The 22,711-nt window shown below is 39.6% G+C and overlaps 2 protein-coding genes across 2 annotated transcripts; one reads left to right on the plus strand and one right to left on the minus strand.

The window, feature by feature from the left end:
- The first annotated feature begins 402 nt into the window (after nucleotides 1-402).
- LOC140183571 (protein MAIN-LIKE 2-like) lies at nucleotides 403-1,885 on the plus strand. The gene is made up of 2 exons (XM_072232025.1): nucleotides 403-426; nucleotides 1,373-1,885. The coding sequence occupies exons 1-2, from the start codon at nucleotides 403-405 to the stop codon at nucleotides 1,883-1,885; spliced, it is 537 nt and encodes a 178-aa protein (XP_072088126.1).
- Nucleotides 1,886-1,950: 65 nt separating this feature from the next.
- Nucleotides 1,951-2,373, minus strand: LOC114927483 (uncharacterized). Its single transcript, XM_029297455.1, has one exon. The coding sequence runs from the start codon at nucleotides 2,371-2,373 to the stop codon at nucleotides 1,951-1,953; it is 423 nt and encodes a 140-aa protein (XP_029153288.1).
- Between the last annotated feature and the right edge of the window lie 20,338 nt (nucleotides 2,374-22,711).

Raw genomic sequence — 22,711 nt, forward strand, 5'->3', positions numbered from 1 at the left:
GTCTTACTCAACATTAACCCATACTGAGACCCACACTCCTTTTACCAAAGAACAGCCATTACTACTTTGTCTTCTTCCTTTCTCTACTCTTCAAGCTTGCGTGATAATAGAAAGCTGAAGATGCCAAAGAAAAAAAAATAAAAATGTTAATCGTCCTGAACTTCATATTATACATTATCTTAATCATCTAAAATATGTAAGTTTTTTTTAAATTTTATAATTATACTTATTATTATTAGGAAGTTAATTATTATTGTTGTGGTTAGAAATTGAATTTAGGAATTATTATCATTTTTACCAGATGTAGGTTTTTTTTGAATTTTTTTAATATTTTATAATTAAAATTATTATTGTTAGGAAGTTGATTATTATTGTTGTTATTGTTAGAAGTTGAATAGAAATATGTATTATTTTGACGTGATTACGGTATTTTTTTTGTTTGGAATTTTTTAATATTTTATAATTATAATTGTTATTGTTAGGAAGTTAATTATTATTGTTATTGTTCTTAGAATTGAATTTAGGAGTGTAAATGATTATTATTTTTTTGACTTGATTATGGTAATTTTTTTTCGAATTTTTTTTTAGGTTTTTATAATTATAATTGTTATTGTTAGGAAGTTAATTATTATTATTTTTATTGTTGTTAGAATTGAATTTAGGAATTTTTGGAAATTTTTTTAGGTTTTTATAATTATAATTGTTATTGTTAGGAAGTTAATTATTATTGTTATTGTTGTTAGAATTGAATTTAGGAATGTAATTGATTATTATTTTTTTGACCTGATTATGTTAGGTTTCTTTAGAAATATATGTAAAAATAATACAGAGAATATTTGTTTAAACGTAGTTAGAATATTTTTTGTAATAATTTTAAAAGTTATAATTTTTAAAATTATAATTAGTGAATTAAATTTATTAATTAATTTAGAGATTATGATTTTAGTTATTATAACATTTTTTCTATTACCGTGAATAAATAAATAAACAACTACTCTGTAATTGTTAATTAATTAAGAGCATTATTAGTTTATAAGAATTGGAATTATGTATTAGTTGTTATTGTTAATAGTTAGTTGTGAATAATTTTTAGGATTAGTAAGTAAATTTAGAAGTTAGAATTATTTGTTTTAGTTGGATTTGGTAAGATAATTTATGATACTTGTGTGGTTTTAATTAATATGTTGTTGAGTTAGTTGTGCAAATTTTGTTACTTTTGAGAGTTAATAAATTGATGGTTAGTTCATGGTACTTATTACTAATTGTTGTAATTAGGAAAAAGTTTAGCACGAGTTTGATATTTTAGTTGCTCTACTAGTAAATTAGTAAATGTTAACGAGTTGACTAATAATAATTTGTTATGTTTTTGTAGAGTTTGAGGATGTTGACATGTGATCATCCAGTTCCTCCGGATCGGTACAATGATAGGGTGGAGGAGCATTTACGATTAACTGGATTTTATCATGCGTCTCAGATTGGGGTAGTCCAATGTCAGAAAGCACTGGTGAATGCTCTAATCGAAAGGTGGCACCTAGACACGCATACCTTTCACCTTTCGATTGGTGAATGTGCTATGACACTTGAAGATGTGGCAATAATTCTTGGCCTTTCGACGGACGGTCTTCCAGTCACAGGGATGACAATGAGTAGCTTTGAAGCCTTGGAGGCGGAGTGTTTACACCAATTTGGAGTTGCACCCAGTAAGTCAGCATGTAGAGAAAACTGCATAAAACTGATCTGGCTGCGGGATCTAAAAGAAAACTTACAGTTGACTGATGAAAACAGTATACAGAGGTACGTGAAATGCCACAGGGTAATGTTTCAAATATCATTACATAATGTTTCAAATATCATAATCTTGGAGGAATGTTTGGATAATACATAAAGTCGTATTTGTCACAGGGTAGATTGTCATATGTTACAAATTTTCAAATATCACAATGTATGAATCTATTGAGCATCTCCGTCGGCATTTGCACCAGCTGTCTGATGGGTTCTGCTACGACTGTGTCCCTCAGCCCCACATTCCCTACATCGCCTGGGGCGACATAGCATTCGTGTATCCATCTCATTCAAGAAGCGTGCCATCCTAGGGCGACCTTTGGTTACGCATCTCAGGAATGGATTCGGTACGAAGCGAGGCACATTGTAAGCGGGCCATGTAGTAGGATTCCCCAGTGGCTTAAACCTGGCTCGGTACACCCGCCGAACTTGATCCATCTTATACACATCATGCACATAGGCTTGCCAATATAGTCGTTGATTTGCACAACATGCAAATACATGGCGACAAGGAAGCCGGTCCACTTGGAAATCACCACAGTCACATCGTTGTCGACGGAGGTAGATGGCATATTGTAGTCCACTTGGCATCTCACGCACCTCAAAGACCTCATTCTGCCGGTCAAAGCAATTGACCTGGATGTTTCCTGATGCTAACTGGTTTGCATGCAACTTTGAGGTCACGACTTCCGAAAAAAACATGTCCAGCATTAATCCGTACTTCCGCCTCGACTCTTTTTTGGGTGAACAACTCGTTAAGCATGTAGAAAGTTGCCTTGACAAGAGCAGTAATGGGTAGATTGCGTGCATCCTTCAATACTGAGTTGATGCACTCGACTAGGTTCGTCGTCATGTGGCCCCATCGATAGCCACCATCAAATGCCAACGCATATTGTTCGCGGGGAATTCGGTCTAACCAGTGTAAGCCTTGCCCCGTTCTCGTAAACGCTGGTAACGCACTTCGTACTCGCACACTGTTTGCGAATAACCTACACGATGACAAGAAAATAATCGTAAAAAAAATGGATGACAAGCACTTTTTGAAAGTAACTCTGATAGCCACGATCTTAGAATTACTCAACGTTACCTATATTGACGACCAATTTTTGTAGGTACGGTGCCTTGAATTTTCTCAGAAAATTCGACTCTATATGCCTAATGCAAAACATGTGAAAAGCTCTGGGAGGTGACCAAGCTTCGTTACTGCGTGCCACTGCTGCATTGATGGATTCATGTCGGTCAGATATCAGCCCCACACCATCCCGAGTGACAACATGTTGTCGCAGGTTACTGAGGAAAAAGTGCCACGCATCAGAAGTCTCTCCCTCCAAAATAGCAAACGCAATTGGGATGATATATTGTTGTTGCCATCCTGTGAAACTACCACTAACAGACAACCCTTATACTTTCCGTACAAGTGAGTCCCATCCACCTAGACAATTGGCTTGCAATGTCTGAATGCTCTAATGCAGGGGTAATAACTCCAAAATACTCGATGCAATACCCGAATATCAGTCACCAAGTCATCACCTTGATATGCAGGCATAGTCTCAAAATGGACAACAGCTGATGGCTCCTTATGACACATGGCCTCAAACCATATAGGCAATGCTTCATACGATGCTTCCCAACCTCCGTTTATTTTTTCTACTGCCTTTTACTTAGCCAACCATGCTTTTCGATAACTGACGATGTAATTGAACTTCAACTGCACTTCTGCAATAAATGATTTTACCTTTAACGAGGGGTCAGCCTCGACCAACGGTTTGATGGCTTCTGCAATTGTGATCGAATCCAGCTTAGAATGATCCTGAGAAATGGTTGCTCTGGTACAGGTGTGACTACCATTATACCTCCTTATAACCCAATAGTGCTTCCTGCTGATCATGCTAACCCTGACAAGCCAATCATACCTTAACCCATACTATGTACACTTGGCATAAAATGTCAACGGCTCCGACTCATACACCCGGTAGTCTACACTTCTTCGAATGATATACTCTTTCATTACCTTAATAACAACTTCTCTGGAACTGAATTCGATCCCAACGGCAAATTCACCATCTGCGACAATAGGAATTTCTGCGACGAAGGCAGCCGAACAAAAAATACTTAATACACGAATATTTAATAATCAAAACCACAACTAAATCAATACTTACAGCATCAATTATGATATAAAAATAACTGTACATCTGGTCACTGTCTCATTCTAAAGAAAATAATAACATAAACACATAATCAAATACTAATTAATAAATACTATTTTTTTTAAACTAAATCAATAGCTAACTAACAACATTATTACCTTAAACTTAACTAAATAAACCGATACACAAACGCTAGTTTAGTATATTTTCACACATTGCTTTACTATTTCGTCCATTGATCAATCTAAATTATTGCAAGCTTCTAATCCTATTTATAAATATAGGCAACCACGTACCTGCACTCATATATTCCGGAAACTCCGGAACATGCATGGCATCCAAATTCAAAACTCACATGAAAGATGGCTCCTCAAATGGCACTTCGTTTGCGAGTGCATTTGCCACGTCTGTCACATCTGGAGCCATGATGCCATCACCTTGATCTTCATCACCATCTGGACTAACAATTTCGTAATTGCTTTCGAACTCTTCTTCACTGTCACTATTGTAATCCTCGTGTACAATATTCCGGTCGGCCTCAGATTGTTCGAACTCAACGTACAACTCGATGAACGAATTTGAGCATGACTTTCAATATACATTGAAAACATCTCTTGCAAACTAGCTTCATCCGTTACATATTTGGTTTGAAATTGGACGAATCCACCAAACATCGGTATGGGATATCTGTATAAAATACAAGATATTCTCCTTGACATCTCAGAATCTATCTTCTCATAGATCACACCTTTAAGCCCTTCAAATGAAATTGTGAAGGGAATAACAACATCTTACGGATTTTCACAGATGAATTTTACACCCTTAGATGTTTGTAACAAAATCTGACCAAAATAATACACTTTTAAAAGAACTCTATCATCCATTTCTCTCACTCTACTAAATAACAACAGAAACCACACTAACAAATTTTTGGATTACATACCATAAAGGAGAAAAATACGAATGCAGAAAACCAGAAGAAGAAGATGGGATCTAAAACTGTTGTACGAGATGCACACTTTTATATTTACAGTAACCCTAAATCGGACTCACCGATTAAGGTTGACTGATTCAAATTAATATTAAATAAAAAGAAACTCGGACTGTACGATTTCATTTTCGGATTGATAATATATATATATATATATATATATATATATATATATATATATATATATATATATATATACACACACACACACACACAAAACGCACGGTCCGTTTTGCATGGGTTAAAATTCAAATTTCAGCCATGGACAACTCGTATCTTCCGATTTGTTTGCTAATTTTTTTAACAAAGAACTTGGATCCTGCGAATTCTAACACCTACCAATGACATAAAGTTGTCCCACCATTTCGTTTAGCACTCCCTATTTCCATATCCAAGGACAACACACTCATGGGTCCATAACTAAAAAATTGAGCCCCTATATGTATGATGAATTTTAAGTAGGTGGTGTTAGATTTAGCCTAATTTAATGTCATATATGAATAAAACTTTGTTTAAGTTAAAATGAGTTGAAAATTTTGTAAAGAATGATCACCATAAATATTTTTATAAAATATAAAATTTTTTGCTATAAACTTTTTTTTTATAATTATTGTACTTATTTGTATAAAGTTTGAAAATTTGTATTGCACTTGTTACATTTTACAACGGATACAACTAGAATAACGAATAAGATTGAAAAAAAAACGAGTACAAAAATTTTTTTGAACTTTATAAACAAATTAATAAATATTTAGTTGTAATTATTATTTTAATTTTATTGATAATCAAGATTTTGTTGTGCTTTTATAATTGTTATAAATATTTTTATAAAAGTTAAAAGTTTTTATTGTATTAATAGTTACAACTAATAACGAGCAATTTAAATTCTAAATCTTTTTTATTCAATCATGTAAATTTAATGAATTTTTTAAAATAAAATTAGTTGACAAATTAAAAGGATTGACATTTGAAATTTAAATACATTTATGATTATTAACTATGATGCTTTAATTATTTATATTTAAAATTATTCATATCAATTTAAATTAAATAGTATTTAATGGTTATAATTCTAAATCTCTAGTAATGGTAAATAAGTAGTAATCAATAATTAAAATTGTTTGTAATCCAAGTAGTTAATAAATTATTTTAGTCTTGTAAAGAAAAATATACACATATTTTTTAAGCAGTGAGGTAAAAAAAATTTATTTTATATCATAGTAAATAAATTTTTAATAATAATAATAATAATAATAATAATAATAATAATAATAATAATAATAATAAAATGTAATAATAACATTAGTAGTAATAACACCAATATAACTGAAAAATAGATAAATAATAATAAGATATATCGATATAACTATAAATCAGGTTTTTTGTATGGTATTATTTTTAAATTTTGGACTCTTGTAAAAATAGCATATCTATGAATTAGCCCCCTAGTTTCTTTTAATTTTTTTTCATACTCAAGTCCTTTAAGATCCTGAAATACTTTCACTACCATAGAAAGCTTCATTAATCATAAATCATAACTGAAACACACGTAGACTACCAAATAGTAGGGATGACAATTTATACCGACCCGAGTCGATCTATTCTGCCCCAAATGGATTGGGTATTTTGAATGGGTATAAAATGGGTTTAGGTAAGACCTGAATATTTTGTTTGGGTATGGGACAGGTATGGATAATAGTTGCCTTAGCCTGTTACCCGTTTTGCCCTATTCTGTATATATACATGTGTTATTCATGTATAAGATCTAATTATTTTTATATACTATGTATTGTGAATAATTTAGGATTATCTTTTAACTTAATTATATTTCGAAATACTTAATCATGTTTTATGAATTCTGTTCAATTTGTTTATCTTTATATTATAGATTTTTTTAAGAAAAATTATAAATTAATTAGGTTTTGGGATGGGGTGGAACGAATACGGAACAAGAATATATTTGTGGATTTAAATGTGGAGATATGAAGAAAAACTTAAAATATATGTGGGTAATAGAACAAAAAAAATGAGACAATGTGTAGATATTGAGGATGGGTATAAGTACTTAAATATTCGTCTTGCTGCTGTCCCATTGTCATCCTGTTAGATAGTGGCAAAGTCTACATTACTCATTGAAATGATATTTTTTCTCCTATTAATAATTTAATATATTGGTAATACTAAAGACAAAAAGAACTTAAATTTATTTTATTTAGCATTTATTAATTGTAGCAATAATTGATAAATGCTAAATAAGATAAGTTTTGACTAACTATTTTTTTTCCAAAATAGTCAATGACAAGAAACTAAGAAGCAACCACTCTAGAGTGGCGAGTACATATGGAATTGGCAAGAAAACAAAGAGAAATACAATATGGTAAAATAAAGAAAATATGATAACCAAACAACAAGCTAGCGAGACCATCAGCACACGAATCAGTCTATCAGTACTGATGGTTCAAACTCCAGCTACTTAATTTGCTGCACCTATCTCTGATGGCCAAGACAAGAGCCTTTGAAGAGTGTCATTCAATCCCCTCTTGAAAGTAAAGCAAGAGAATCGACCTCGATGACAAGATTAACCAAGCCAAGACTCAAAGCTAACTCAATGGCCATCAAGACACCTCAGAGTTCTGTCGAGGTAATAGAACAGTAAGTCAAATTTGCACTAAAACAAGCAATAAATATCCTATTGCTATCTCTAATAATACCTCCACAAGAAGCTTTTCCATTTTGCAAGACTAAATCATCCGTGTTCAGTTTTACAAAGGGCGGGTCCAGAGACATCCACTTAATATACTTCTCAAGGAAAGTGCCAACCTTCTTCCTTACTTTACTAGTTTCAGTCTACGCATCATGGAAATCCTTAGCAAGATGAAGAGTAAGGCCAGCCACTTTAGATTCATCAAGAGCATCTGTAGTAAAAAAATAGCCTTATTTCATCGGTACCACAAAGAGTTCATAGTAGTAACAAAAAGGAGAGGCCACAAACGACCGTATGAAGGAGTTTTGGGAGATACATTATCGATTAGCCAAGGCAACATAGGGTTGTTGAAAAAATTACCGTTCTCTAAACTGTTGTCAATGCTCATCCACGTCCTTCTTGCCACTCTATAATAGCAGAGGATATGGACCAAAGACTCAAGAGACTCATCACAGACACCACAACGATCATCCACTGCCATGTGTCTTTTACCCCACTACTAGTTAGTCGGAAGAGCCTCATTAGCGACGAGCCAGTAGAAGGTATGCAATCTCTGTGGGGCCTCGAGCTTCCAAATTCTAGTGAAGATGGCTGTTTCGAGGGTTACCTGAAACTGTAGGTCGATCTCGGACGAGATCTTCTGTGCTGGTCGGAGCTGTTGTGTCTGACTTGATGATGGTGGCTGGAGCCGCTGTGTCCGACTTGTTGGACTTGGTGATGGTGCTGATCCTTCGTCCCCGGAGGGTGGGGGGTACCTACAAGGGACTTCGATGCTTAAGTTAGCAAGGGTATTAAGCAGGTATTGAGTAGAATCAGAGTATGAGTTATACCTGGGTACTCTAGTATATTTATAATGGTGTGGAGTGACCTTTCTAGATAAGATAAGTTAGTTATCTTATCTTATCTTATCTTATCTTATCTTTTGGGTGAGGTCAGCTTATCTTTAAGGGAACCGCCTCATCTTTCTGAGCTCTGACCGTCTTTAGATTTGGGCTGTGCTCCCTCGTTTTGGGCCTACTTTGGGCTCCTATGGCGATTTGGCCGAGCTCTTTGTGAAGAGGTCGGGCATTGGCCGAGCTCTTTGAGAAGAGGTCGGTCAGCTTGTCGCTAAACATCCCGGGTCGGACAGCTTGACCCAGGGTATGAATAGTGCCCCTGCTTGAGTTCGATCATTCCGTGAGATCGTGCTTTTCAGAGCTTAGATCTCTTTGGAAGTCGTGCTCAAGCATATGTCTGGCTTGTTTCTTCATTGCTTTGAAATCTTTGCAGATTTTCTAGAGGTTTGGTACTTCACAGTCCAACCTCTTTTGAGCGGTAGTGTGGGTTTTCTACCCTTGCCTTCTGGATCACGCCTTGCTTTAAGTTTGTGTTGACAACCCTCTACTTTGGCGAAGTTATCCTTGCGGCTTGATATCCGGGCTTTTAGTGACTTGTCCAATGACTTTTTAGTGTTCTTTATATAGAACCTATTTTAGTCTCAGATGACGTTCGTAGCCCTGCTTGAGATTGTGCCTTCTTTGAGTGGAGTTGTATCCCTTTTGGCTAAGCACATTTGAGCCTTAAGTTGTTTCCCAACCTTTTGGCTTGTTCTTTTTTGAGATCGTACTTGTGCCTCTTCTTAGCTGACGTCGACCTGTACGACTTTGCCCCTACTTGAGTTCAGACTTTTTCGTGAGACCGTGCTTTCAGAGTTTCAATCTCTTTGGGAAAGTCATGCTCAAGCATCCTGACTTTGGTCAATCTTTGAGTAGTTTCTCCTTGTGCGAGTCTGGTATTGCCCCTTTTACTTTGTTGAGGGGACTTTTCAGCCTTCTTTCGACTTGTTTGTCTTCGCTGTTTGGGCTTTTTAGTCATAATCCAACAACTTTTTAGGTAGTGTTCCGATGGGAAACTTTTTTATAGTCTGTTTGGATGACCTTTTAGCGCCGTTTTGATTTGTGCGTTTGCCTTTTAAGTAGTGTCTTTTTTCAAGACTTCGTACCTTTTAGCAAAGCATTCCTGGCCTTCCTCTGGCCATTTGTGAGATGTCTTTGTCCCTTTTTGTGGATCTTTGTAGAGTGTCGGTACTTTGTTGTCCGACCTCTCTTGATCACTTCTGGTTTTGTCCACTTTCTGCTTGGTTGAGGTGGTCCTTGGGGCTAACTTGTCTGACGACTTTTTAATGTTTTCGTAGAACACTTTTTAGTCATTCTGAACAATTTTGATAGCCTTGTCGTGGAGTCGTGGCTTTTTGGGCGGAGCTATGTCCGTTTCAGTGCACGTTTTTCGTTGGTCCGACTTCTTCTTGTCGGTCCAAGCTGTAGCTTTCGTTGGTCCGACTTCTTCTTAACGGTCCAAGCTGTAGCTTTCGTTGGTCCGATTTCTTCTTGTCGGTCCAAGTTGTTGCTTTCGTTGGTACGACTTCTTCTTATCGGTCCAAGCTGTAGCTTTCGTTGGTCCGACTTCTTCTTGTCGGTCCAATCTGTAGCTTTCCAAGTTATTTCTGTAATCCTCTTTCTTGGACCTTGTTCAGGTCTCTTTCAGGGATTACTTTTATAACTTTTGTGTTGTGGGCCGACTTTCGTCGTGTCGGGGCTTTCCTGAGTTATTTCTGTAATCCTCTTTCTTGGACCTTGTTCAGGTCTCTTTCAGGGATTACTTTTATAACTCTTTTGTCGTTTGAGCCGACTTTGTCATGTCGGGCTCTCCTTAGTTATTTCTGTAATCCTCTTTCTTGGACCTTGTTCAGGTCTCTTTCAGGGATTACTTTTATAACTTGTTTTGTAGGAAACCGACTTCGTTAGGTCGATCTCTTCTAAGTTATTTTTGTAATCCTCTTTCTTGGACCTTTGTTAGGTCTCTTTTAGGGATTACTTTTATAACTTGTTTTGTAGGAAACCAACTTCGTTAGGTCGATCTCTTCTAAGTTATAGCAATTCCTCTTTAATAGGGTTGGCCAGACCTCTTTCCAGGGATTTGCTGATAACTTGGGTTGACTTGGTCCGACTTTTTAGTGTCGGCCAGTCTTTTTAAGTTATTATATAGCAATCCATAATACCTCGTCAGGTTCTTTTTGGGATCACTTTCGATAACTTCTTGCATTATTCTGTGTTCATCTTTATCGATTTGTAGATGGTGGTTTCTGTCCCGGTTTGATCGTCCTTTAGGTGAATCGCATTTTCACCTTTGTCGGACGATCATTCCTATCGAGATCGTATAGTGAATCTGTTCTTCACTTTCTATCGATCTGTTGCTTTATAATTGGACGATGAATGCTTCAGATTAATGCGTCTTGATTGAGCAGTGAATTTGGTTTTCACTTTGTCGACCTTTGTCGAAATCAAACGATGAATTCGGTTTTCATCGTGGTCGGGCGGTGAAGTTGGTTTTCACCTTGCTGACCTGTCACTTTGTAATCGGACAATGAATTTGTCTTTCATCTTGCCGACTTTGTCGTGATCGGGCGGTGAATTTGGTTTTCACTTTGTCGATCTTTGTCGAAATCAAACGATGAATTCGATTTTCATCGTGGTCGGGCGGTGAAGTTGGTTTTCACCTTGCCGACCTGTCACTTTGTAATCGGATGATGAATTTGGCTTTTATCTTGCTGACTTTGTCGTGATCGGGCGGTGAATTTGGTTTTCACCGTGCCGACCTTTGTCGTGATCGGGCAGTGAATTTGGTTTTCACTTTGCCGACCTGTCGTAATCGGACGTCTTGGTAGGAAACTTTTTAGGGAATCTGCGAACTTTTAAACAATAAAATGAGGATATGAATAAGAGTATGTACATGTTAGTGCTTACCCTTCTAGGTCAGGAAATCTTTTAGATCTCGGCCTGGCGCCTTTTGCAGGCATGCCATGACCTTGGTAGCTCTCGCCCCTCGAGGTCGGACACTTTGTGGTGACCTTTTCCCAGTACTTCCGTGACTTGGCATGGTCTTTTACAATTAGCTGCTAGCTTTCCCTCTCCCGGTCGACTTGTTTCGATATCATTTAGGATGAGCTTTTTCGTTGTAGAGGATCATTTTGGAAGATCCTTCTTCGACTTCTACCGGTATCATTGCCTCCATTCCATAAGCCAATCAGAAAGGTGATTCCTTTGTGGTGGAATTTGGAGTTATCCGATATGCCCATTGGACTTGTTGGGAGCTCTTCAGCCCAAGCTCCCTTTGCGTCCTGTAGCCTCCATTTTAACCTGACTAGTATGACCTTGTTGGCAGCTTCTGCTTGTCCATTAGCCTATGGGTGTTCTACGGGTGTGAATTGGTGCTTTATTTTCAAGTCGGCTACCAACTTTCTAAAGCCTGCGTCTGTGAATTGAGTGTCATTGTCTGTGGTGATGGAGTAAGGAATCTCACACCTTGTAACAATGTTTTTGTACAAGAATTTTCGACTTCTTTGAGCAGTGGCATTAGCTAGGGGCTCTGCCTCAATCCATTTTGTGAAGTAATCCACCCCTACAATGAGGAACATGACTTGTCCCGATCCTTGGGGAAGGGGTCCGAGGAGGTCGAGTTCCCATTCTGCGAACGGCCAAGGTGATGTTACATTGATGAGCTCCTCTGGTAGGGCAATGTAGAAGCTAACATGCTTTTGATGTAAAGCTTTAGACTTAGTATTTGGGTTTTTGCTCTCTTGTTGCCTCCAAAGGGTGCCCCTGGACTTTCGTGTGAGTCCTGGGGTTTCCCTTTTACTGTTGTGTCTGACACTTGATGCTTTGCTGTTATTGTCCGAGTTGTTTCCTTATTTGTCCGAGTTGTTTGGTAATAACCCCATGGTTAACCTATGTCTTCTTGAAAAAATATTGCTGAGATGTTTACTACGATCCCAGACGGCATGTCTGATTGACTGGATTTCATAGTTTTAATGCGTGTTACTGTGGCTGACCCTGAGTACTATGTGCGACTTAGGAGGTTCCGTGGAATGAGTTGGTGTCGTCGGACCCTGAGGAGAGGGTTTGTTTTCCTTCCTTGTTGTGGTCTTGCAATGTAGCCTCGATGAGGCTTCTGTTATTGCCTTCTGATTTGGTGTTGGCTAGTTTTGAAAATGCATCAGCTCGGGCGTTCTGCTCCCGAGGCATGTGTCGGACTTCATATTCCCCGAATTGTCCGAGCTGTTTTTTGTTTTTGTCCAGGGTCCCCCGAATTATCCGGGCTGTTCTCTGGTTTTGTACAGGGTCCTTCGAATTGTCCGGGCTATTTTTTCATGGTGGGATCCTCAGCTTGGTTGCTCCCTTCTATTTTTGAGGTGACTACTTATGAATCACTGGACACGGTAAGCTCCTATCTTCTTAGCTAGCCTTAAACCAGCTAGTAGTGCCTCGTATTCAGCTTGGTTATTTAGATTAATTTGGCTTCCCTGATCGCTTTCTATAATTACACCTGCACCACCTCCGGTTTTATTTGGAGAGTCGTCCTTGTAGAGTTTCCATTTTGTAGGAGTTCCCGGGGTGTCAGTGTACTCTGTAATGAAGTCGGCCAGATACTGTGATTTGATGGCTGTCTGAGCTTCATGTCGAAGATCAAATTCAGATAACTCGATTGCCCACTGTAGGATTCTTCCAGCTAAGTCTGTTTTCTGTAGGGTGCCTTTTATGGGCTGGTTGGTCCGAACTCTAATAGTGTGAGCTTGTAAATATGGGCAGAGTTGTCGAGAAGAGAATGTGAGGGCGTAGGCGAACTTTTCTATCTTTTGATAGTTTAGTTCGGTCCCTTGTAGAGCCTTGATGATGAAGAAGACGAGTTGTTGCCCACTTTTGTCTTCTTTAACTGGTGATGAGGCTATTGCCCGACTTCCTACTACGAGGTATAATATGAGCTTTTCACTTTCCCTTGGTCGGGTAAGAATGGGTGGTTGCCCCAAGAATTTTTGTAATCTCGGAAGGCTTGTTTGCACTCCGTTGTCCTATTCAAACCTCTCTCCCTTCCTTAATATCCCTCTTTGAGGTGTCCTTTGCGAGATGATTTAGAGATCCCTCCTCCTGCAAATCCTCCATGAACATGTCTCTCAGGTGTATGAGGTAGACGTTCAACTCGTCCGACCTCTTTGGCGTGAGACACTCAACTCATCCGACTCGTCTGACTTCTTTGGCGTGAGACATTCAACTTGTCCGACCTCTTTGGTGTGAGGCGGACCTTCATCTCGTCCGACCTCTTTGGGGTAAGGTGGACCTTTAACTCGTCCGACCTCTTCGGTGTGAGGTGGACCTTCAACGCGTCCGACCTCTTCGGTGTGAGGTGGACCTTCAACACATCCGACCTCTTCGGTGTGAGGTGGACCCTCAATGCATCCGACCTCTTTGGTTTTGGATTGGGCGAGGTGGTGGGATCTTTTCAGTATTGCATATTTCTCGGTAGACATCCACAAGAGACACCCGAATGGGTGTAATTGTGGTATTTTCTAGGCTTCTCTCCATGTTGATCTTCTTTTTTCTTGGACTCTTTATCCTTATCCCGAGAGGAGTAGGAATGTTCGGTTTTTGAGATCTCTCCTAGTCGAGAGTTTTCCTCCATGTTGATGTACTTCTCTGCTCATTCTTGTACCTCGTTTAGAGATGTTTGGGTGCTTTTTGGATATTGAGTGGCTAAAAGGTCCTTCTCGTAGACCATTGATGAGGCCCCTGATAGTTGCTTCTGTTGGCAGACTTTGTATGCCCAGACATATTTTGTTGAATCTTTCCATGTAGTTGCGAAGGCTTCTCTCGATCTCCTTGCTTGATTCCTAATAGGCTCGGTGCGTGTTTGGCTTTGTCCCTCTGGATGGAGAATAACGGATTGCCTCTGAGGCCTCCGTGAGATACATCCTGCTTCTGAAATTGCTAAGATGATGGCTTGGATCTGATGTGCCATCGTACGGAGTCATGTCTGGAGCTTTGAAGTCCTTTGGGATCTTTAGCTTTCATGATCTCTTTGGTGAATGGATCTTGGTCCTTGCAGGAGCTATGCTCATGAGAGGATCGATTAGCTTTGACTTTGAGATCGGCTTCGAATTTTAGGAGTTTGTCCACCAATTCCCGGCGTCGCTTTATCTCCCTTTGTAGGTCTTTCTCAGCCTTTCGTTGATGTAGAGCTTCTTCTTCCAGTTGTTTTAAACGGTCTCGAAGCGCCTCCATGGCTCCCGCATTTGGAGAATCCTTTTCGTTGTTAAGTTGAGGAGTATCCTTTGGTGTAGTGTCCGCGTTTTTGTGCTGCGTTCTATCCTCTAGATCTGAATCGTGGTTGTTGTCATAGTTGTCCGCCATGGTGATGGGATGACTTCCAGGTTCCCTGGCAACGGCGCCAATGTTCCGAGGGTTACCAGAAACTGTAGGTCAATCTCGGACGAGATCTTCTGTGCTGGTCGGAGCTGTTGTGTCCGACTTGATGATGGTGGCTGGAGCCGCCGTGTCCGACTTGTTGGACTTGGTGATGGTGCTGATCCTTCGTCTTCGGAGGGTGGGGGGTACCTACAAGGGACTCCGATGCTTAAGTTAGCAAGGGTATTAAGCAGGTATTGAGTAGAATCAGAGTATGAGTTATACCTGGGTGCTCCAGTGTATTTATAATGGTGTGGAGTGACCTTTCTAGATAAGATAAGTTAGTTATCTTATCTTATCTTTTGGGTGAGGTCAGCTTATCTTTAAGGGAACCGCCTCATCTTTCTGAGCTCTGACCGTCTTTAGATTTGGGCTGTGCTCCCTCGTTTTGGGCCTACTTTGGGATCCTATGGCGATTTGGCCGAGCTCTTTGTGAAGAGGTCGGGCATTGGCCGAGCTCTTTGAGAAGAGGTCGGTCAGCTTGTCGCTAAACATCCCGGGTCGGACAGCTTGACCCAGGGTATGAACAATGGCTGACCTATCCTCTGCTTCATTGCTCATAAATAAAGAGCAAGCAGATTTTATTGTAAAACGACCATCAGGCACCGGTAGCCAAGCAAAATTATCATCCCTAAACTAGGTTCTAGAGGTTTCACGGATGCAAAAATTGGGTGCCAATCCTCCCATAACATCACAATAATCCGATCATAATCCCAACTACCATCTACAACATAATCACAAACATGTTCATAGAGCATGTCCTTAGTACCTTATGTTGAGTAAAGCCTGCGAGCTTGTGAATACTCGGGAGCCAATGATAAAACCAGGAGTTCATATTGTTATCCGCACCAAACCTCCAAATCAGATTATGATGAAAAACCTTCCAAACACTTTGGATTCCTTGCTAGGAATTAGAAGATGAACTCTGCTTTTTGATCGAAGTGAGCTAATTCTCGCTGCATCCATATTTGGTATGAATTACTTCACCCACATATCATCTCTATTTTGGACGAGCTTCCATGCCAACTTCATCAAATTGGTATTATTAGTGACTTTCGCTGGTCTGAAACCAAGGCCACCTTGGCTTTTAGGTAAGAAAATTTAGCCCCAGCTAAGTAAATGCAGCTTTCGCTCAAAATCAACTCCTCCCCCCATAAAATTCGTATAGATACTGTCAATTTTGTTGCAAATGTTAATAGGTATCTTCATTGTTTGTATGACATAGGGAGGAATAGTTGCTAATGCAGACTGAGCTAAAGTTACTCAATCAGCCAACGATAAGCTTCTCACTTTCCAAGAATTAAGTCGTTTAGACATTCTATCAGTAATGAATTGAAAGTCCTCCTTTCGAGTTCTACCATGAGAAGGGACACTCCAAGATATTTATCCAAGTCATTTGTAAGTCTCATGCCAAGAGTATTGCTCAAACTACATTTTCTGTCAAAGCTCATATTATTAGAGAAGAAGACACAAGATTTGTCAAAATTTACCTTTTGGCTTGAACAGCGGAAAAAGAAATCTAAAATATCCCACATCACTTTCACGTGATTCATGGTTGCCTTCCAAAAAAGAACAACGTCATCAGCAAAAAAGAGGTGAGAAAGTTTCAGTCCTCCCCTACTAAGCTTAATGGGCTCCCAAATATTATTATTCATTGCTACTGATATGATCTGAGTAGACCGAAAAAATAAGGAGAGATTAGATCCCCTGGCGGATCTCCCGAGTTGGGGTAAAAGGCGCCGAAGGGAACCCATTCTATAAGACTTGCATCTCTCCAAAATGTTGGCTTCTACCAAAGTATCTTTAATAAACTGTCATTTTAACCTATCATATGTCTTTTCTAAGTCGATTTTGATAGCCAAAAAACCTCCTTCCCCTTTTTTTTGACCTCATGGTATGAAGGACCTCTTATGCCACCAAGATATTGTTCGTACTCTGTCTACCTGGGGGGAAGTGGCATTGAGAAGGACTAATGAGCTTATGCATGATTTTCTTCAACCGATGAGATACAATCTTAGTTATAGATTTGTAAAAGACATTACACAAACCAGTGGCCTAAGTTGCCCCAAAGTCTCAGGGCTATCTATCTTCGGAATAAGAGAAATAAAAGTATAGTTCATAATTTTTATTTGCCGATGATCTTGAAACACCCTTTCTACCCAACTAACAACAACAGCTATTATATCATCCCAGTTACTTTGGTAAAACATAGGCAGTAGGCCATATGGATTCAGAGCTTTCTAAGCTCTCATAAAAAAGAGAGAAGCTTTAATTTCTTCCATTATCACCTCCTGATTCAGCTTGGTTTTCTCTTTCTCGAATAGCATTGGAAAAAGCTCCGGTGTTTCTAACTTCTCATCTATGGAGTCATCTGTGTAAAGATTCCCAAATAAAGCAACAATATGATCTTTCAGCTGCTAATCATGTTCAATCCACACCTCATCCTAGTTTTTTAGCATGGCAATTCTATTTCTTCTTTTTCTTGCAGTGGCTACACATAGGAAGTATTTCTATCTCCATAATTCAACCACTTGCATCTGAAACACTATTTCCAGTAAATTTTTTCTTAAATGAATAAAGCTTATAGTTCCTTCCACAAACAAGATTGTAGTTCCTCAAGGAAAGGATTCGGTTCAAATGGCAACTTAGTAGAAATACCATTAAGCCTAGAAAAGATGCGAGATTTTCTCTTGATAATATTACCAAAAATCTCTTCATTCCACACTTTTACAGTAGTCATAAAATAAGATATGTTCTCTTTCAATAAATTTTTATTAAACCAATTATTCATGAGCAGCGTTTTAAAATCCTCATGCGCAAGCCAAAAAGCTAAAAATAAAAAAGGCAAGCAAAGGAATTACCATAATAATTCATGTCCAGGAAAATGGGTACATAATTTGGTTTTAGCTTCAGCTAGTGCTTCGCCGAAGCATTAGAAAACCTCTGGGACCAAGAATTATTCGCCACATACCTATCCAGTTTCCTCCGAATGTTCCCTCTCTGCCAAGTAAATGGATGTCCCTGAAAACTAACATCCAGTAACCCAGAGTCAAGTAAACATGAAGCAAAACGATGGTGATCTCTAGATAAATTAGTACTGCCACCAATGTCTATGCTAGAAAGAACACAATTGAAATCGCCCTTAACACACCAATCACCCTGAATGTGCTCTGTCAATCTTTTGATATTAGGCCAAAGCTCAGCTCTGGGACCAATATATGGTGAACCATAAATAACCGTGAAAGACTAGTGTGACTCACTCTAATACATTAAATTCAGTCTATAAGATTCCAAAACATCAATATGCCAGAAGGAATCGTTCCATAGAATCCAAATACCGCCTGAAAATCTGATGCTTTCCATAAGATGCCAAGAAGAAAAACTAAACATACGGCCTATGTTCGTCGCCTTTAGCCCAGAAATATGGGTCTCTAGCAAGCAAAGTAAATTCGTGTGATACCAACCACATAATTCCTTAATCAGCATAGAAAAACCTTTGGATCTATCACATATGCAATTCCATGTTATTATATTCACAATAAACAATAACAAAGGGAAAGAGCGAAGAGAGCATAGTAGACATTACTAAAATGAAGGTTGCACAGAGCTGGAAGCACCCACCCCCATACAGTTTGCAGCCAGCTCCACTTTGGGATAATTCGAAGGAGTTACCATAGGAGGTCTGACATCATCCAATGCACTGGGGTCTGGGGGATTTGCTGCCATGCCCTCCACTAGTACACCACTATTAAACTTACTGGCTATCATGATAGCTTCTTTCGAGGGATGATAAGTGTTTCGAGGGTTACCTGAAACTGTAGGTCGATCTCGGTCGAGATTTTCTGTGTTGGTCGGAGCCGACGTGTCCGGCAGGTGTGTAGCAGCCGGAGCTGGTGTGTCCGACTTGTGGGACTGAAAGTGCTGCTGATCCTTCGTCCCCGGAGGGTGGGGGGTACCTGCAAGGGACTCCGATGCTTAAGTTAGCAAGGGTATTAAGCAGGTATTGAGTAGAATCAGAGTATGAGTTATACCTGGGTGCTCCAGTGTATTTATAATAGTGAGATGTGGCCTTCTGTGGATAAGATAAGTTAGTTATCTTATCTTATCTTTTAGTGAGGTCATCTTATTTTCAAGGGAACCGCCCTTCTCTCTGCAGGCTTGGGCCGCCTTAGGATTTGAGGCGTGTTCCTCTATTTGGGGCCTTCTCTGGGCTTTCCTGGGGACTTAACCGAGCTCTTTGGGAAGAGATCGATTTGTCCTGACCTGAAGAGGTCGGTCGCTTTGTCTGTCGAACATCCCGGGTCGGACACCTCGACCCAGGGTATGAACAGTGCCCCTGCTTGAACTCGGTCTTCTTTTTGAGGTCGAGTCCTTGACTGCGATCCTTTTTTGGTGAAGCCGAACTCAAGCATTTTTGTCGATTCCTTTGTAGTAGCTTTTGAGTGTAGAACGTTTCCTCTAAAAAGCGCGCGCTTTTATATCGGCGTTTTGGGAACGTGCGAGGGTTTAATGCTTTCCTTAAATTTAGCATTAATTGCTCTGTTTCGCTTTTGGCTCTTTATTTTGATTTTGAAAGCCCAGAAACGGTTTCTCTTCTTTCGTGTTTTCATAACTTCTTTTCTCCGCGCTCTCCACTCTTCTATTTTTGTGGCGTCGTTTTGGCGTTTCTGGAGCTTTTATTTTTCATCTGGAGTTTTTGCGTTTCTCCCTGCGACATTATCCTCTGTTTGCGTTCTTTCCTTTGCTTGTGAGGAGCCATTCCTAGATTCCGTCTTCCATCTTCAGTTTTCTTTTGAAGCTTGCTGCTTTTTCCAGGTTGGTACTAACTTTCTTGTTTCTTTCGCGGCTTCACTTTTAGTTTTTTGGCGAAGTTTTGACTTTTGAATGCTTGAAAGTTTGAACCTTTTTGTGATCTTTGCGTTTGTTTGTCGCTGTAAATGCATTTTCCTTGGCTTATTTGCGTTCTTTTGGCATTTCCATCGAGGCTTTCTAGGGTTTTGTTGTTGCTTCTGATAGAGAATCTGCATCTGTTCCTCGCTTTGCTTGGTTGCTTTTTGTTTCTGATTTTGAGAAAGTTTGTACCTTTAATGATTTCTACTTGGCGCGCTTTGACATTTGGGAATACTTTTTGTTTGGTAAACTGTGATGACTTTATGCTTCTAAAAATGCTTGCTTGTTTGAAGTCTTTTCCTTGTTTGAGAAATGCTGGGGTAGGAGCTGTAGATTTTCCTAGAAACCTTACTTGATTATTGCCTCCAAAGGATGCCCCAAGGTTTTTGGTTTGAGTCTTGGGGTTTTCCTTTTCTGTTTGTTTCTCCTGTATCGTATTGGGTTATTTTCTCCCTTGTCCGAGATGGTTTTAGTAGCCCCATCTTCTTTTCTTACTTGTAGGATTAATTGGCCTCATGTCTTCTCGCAATAACATTGTAGAGATGTCTTCCAGAGTTCCTGAGGGGATATCCGATTGGCTGGACTCCCTTGTTTTGTTGTGTGTTTCTATTGTGGATGCTGAGTTTTGCACGGAACTGAGGAAGCGCCATAGGATTTTTGGTATCAATGCTCGAGAAGAGGATTACAAGCTTATTGCTCTTGATTCTGATGAGAGGGTTTGTTTTCTGACTTCCATTGAGAGGGAGCGTCCCTTCTTCTATGCCTACGAATACTTCTTCAGCCAGTTGAACGTTACCTTTCCTTTTACTGCTTTTAAGACCGACCTGTTGTGATCGTGTAATATTGCTCCATCCCAGCTTCACCCCAATTCCTGGGGTTTTATTAAAGTTTTTCAACTTCTCTGCCGTGAATTAGATGTAACACCTTCCCAGACTCTTTTCCTTTATTTGTTTGTTTCCGCCAAGCCTGGAAAAAGAAAGCTTCTTGGGTTTCCTTCAGGTCTGCCCAGGGCCATAAGGTTTTTGCTATGTATGACGAGTCTTTTAAGGACTTCAAGAACTACTTTTTTAAGGTTCGTGCTGTTGAGGGGGCCCGCCCCTTTTTTCTTGATGAAAATGATGAGCCCTCTTTCCCTCTAGAGTGGCAGAAGGATGTAAGAGTGTCTCGTTGTACTTGGGAGATGCTTGATGATGTCGAGCGCGCTTTTGTAGTTGTTCTTGAGGATCTCTGGGGGAAACCGCCCCATCTTGATACAAAAAGATTTTTGAATGACCCGTCCTTGGTTCGGGCTGTTTTGGGTATTTGTCTGACTTGTTTCCATACTTGTTTCCTTTTTCTTCCTCTGATTGGATTTGTAATTCTTTGTTGTAGCTGATTTTGTATTTGCAGAGATGTCAAAGAATAGTGACTCCATGAAGGCCTTCAAAAGGGCAAAGAAGGCAACTGCTGCTCTGAACATCTCGGTCAAGGTGGCCGGTGAGGGATCGTCACAGGTCCCAGTGAAGCCTCCTGTGCTGAGTTCCCTTGGGCCGAGGAAAGTGATTCCTACTCCTCGGTTTCATCAGGTCGATCCTCCTCAGACTTCTGCCGTTGCTTCTGGTGTCCCTCCCTTAAAAAAGCAAAAGACATCCGAGCCCTTCAACTTAGATGCCCCGGATTTTGATGCTATCGAGTTTGTTGACAGCAAATTGCCCCCTATGGTGGGCTTTCTATAGACGATGTTTCTCTTCTTTAGCATCTGGATTTTATCACCAAAAGTAGTGTGAAGATGGCTCATATGGGTGCGGCTATATTCCGAACAGTTTAGGGGATTTTGATTCATGCCACAAAATCCTTCATGGAAGAGGCCAAGTCAGAATTTAATCGAATCAAGGGTCTGAAGAAGGAGTTGGAGGTGTAGTTGGCGAAGGTGGAGAAGGAGCTGAAGGGTGAGAAGGCCAGTTTTATTGCCTTGGTTGCTTCTTTGAAGCTGGCCAAGGACATGGCACTGAAACATAAGGATAGCTATGTCTCGGCTTATAGGGAATTGATGCATCTTCGGGAGGATTTGGAAACTGCTCGGGTTAATTATGGTGAGCTTCAGGGTCACCTTGTGGGTAGCATAACTGCTGCCTCCGAGAACATGATAGAGCAGTTCCGGGTTGTTACTCCTGATGCCGACTTGACTCTCATCAGCCTGGACAATGTCGTGAGGGATGGTAAGATTGTCCCTGATGACCAGGATGATGATGAGACTGATCCTCCCCCAGTGCCTTCTCTTAAGGTGTTGACCTCCTCTGTTCCTCCCGTTACATCTGATCCGGATTGCCTGATTCTGAACCGGGATGATGGAACCGTAGATGCTGTGCCCCTTCATACTCGCCCTCCTTCTCCCCGTACTGATGCTATCGGGAAGGCTCTTGATCTTAGCTGATCTTTTTTCTGAATATTTGTGTAAATAGCCTGATTTGTGGGCTTTTGAACTTGTTTTTGTGAATGATGTTTTATTGACTGTTGATACTCTAGTTGCTGTTTCTAGCAACTTATTTTGAAAACAAAATGGTTTCTCTGAGGTTGATTTCGGTGGCCTCTTTGAAGCTTTATCATACTATGCTTCCATTGTGCTCTAGCAGGGTGTCTGTTGGAATCTCGCTGCTTGGCCTCTTTAGATCGCTTTTATACTTTTTGTTTGTAGCTTGGCTCCTTTTGAGGTCATGACTTGGGGGATCCAACTTATTTTTCGGTTTCCTTGCTTTTGTTTTGTATTTTAGCTCCTTATAACCGATTTCTTTTATGTTGGTCCCCTTCTAAGTTATTTTTGTAATCCTCTTTTCTGGGCCTTTGCCAGGTCTCTTTAAGGGATTACTTTTATAACTTATCTTTGTAGGAGACCGACTTCGTTAGGTCAATCTCTTCTAAGTTGTTTTTGTAATCCTCTTTC

The sequence above is a fragment of the Arachis hypogaea genome, chromosome 3 (genome assembly GCF_003086295.3).
Source record: "Arachis hypogaea cultivar Tifrunner chromosome 3, arahy.Tifrunner.gnm2.J5K5, whole genome shotgun sequence".
Lineage (NCBI taxonomy): Eukaryota > Viridiplantae > Streptophyta > Magnoliopsida > Fabales > Fabaceae > Arachis > Arachis hypogaea.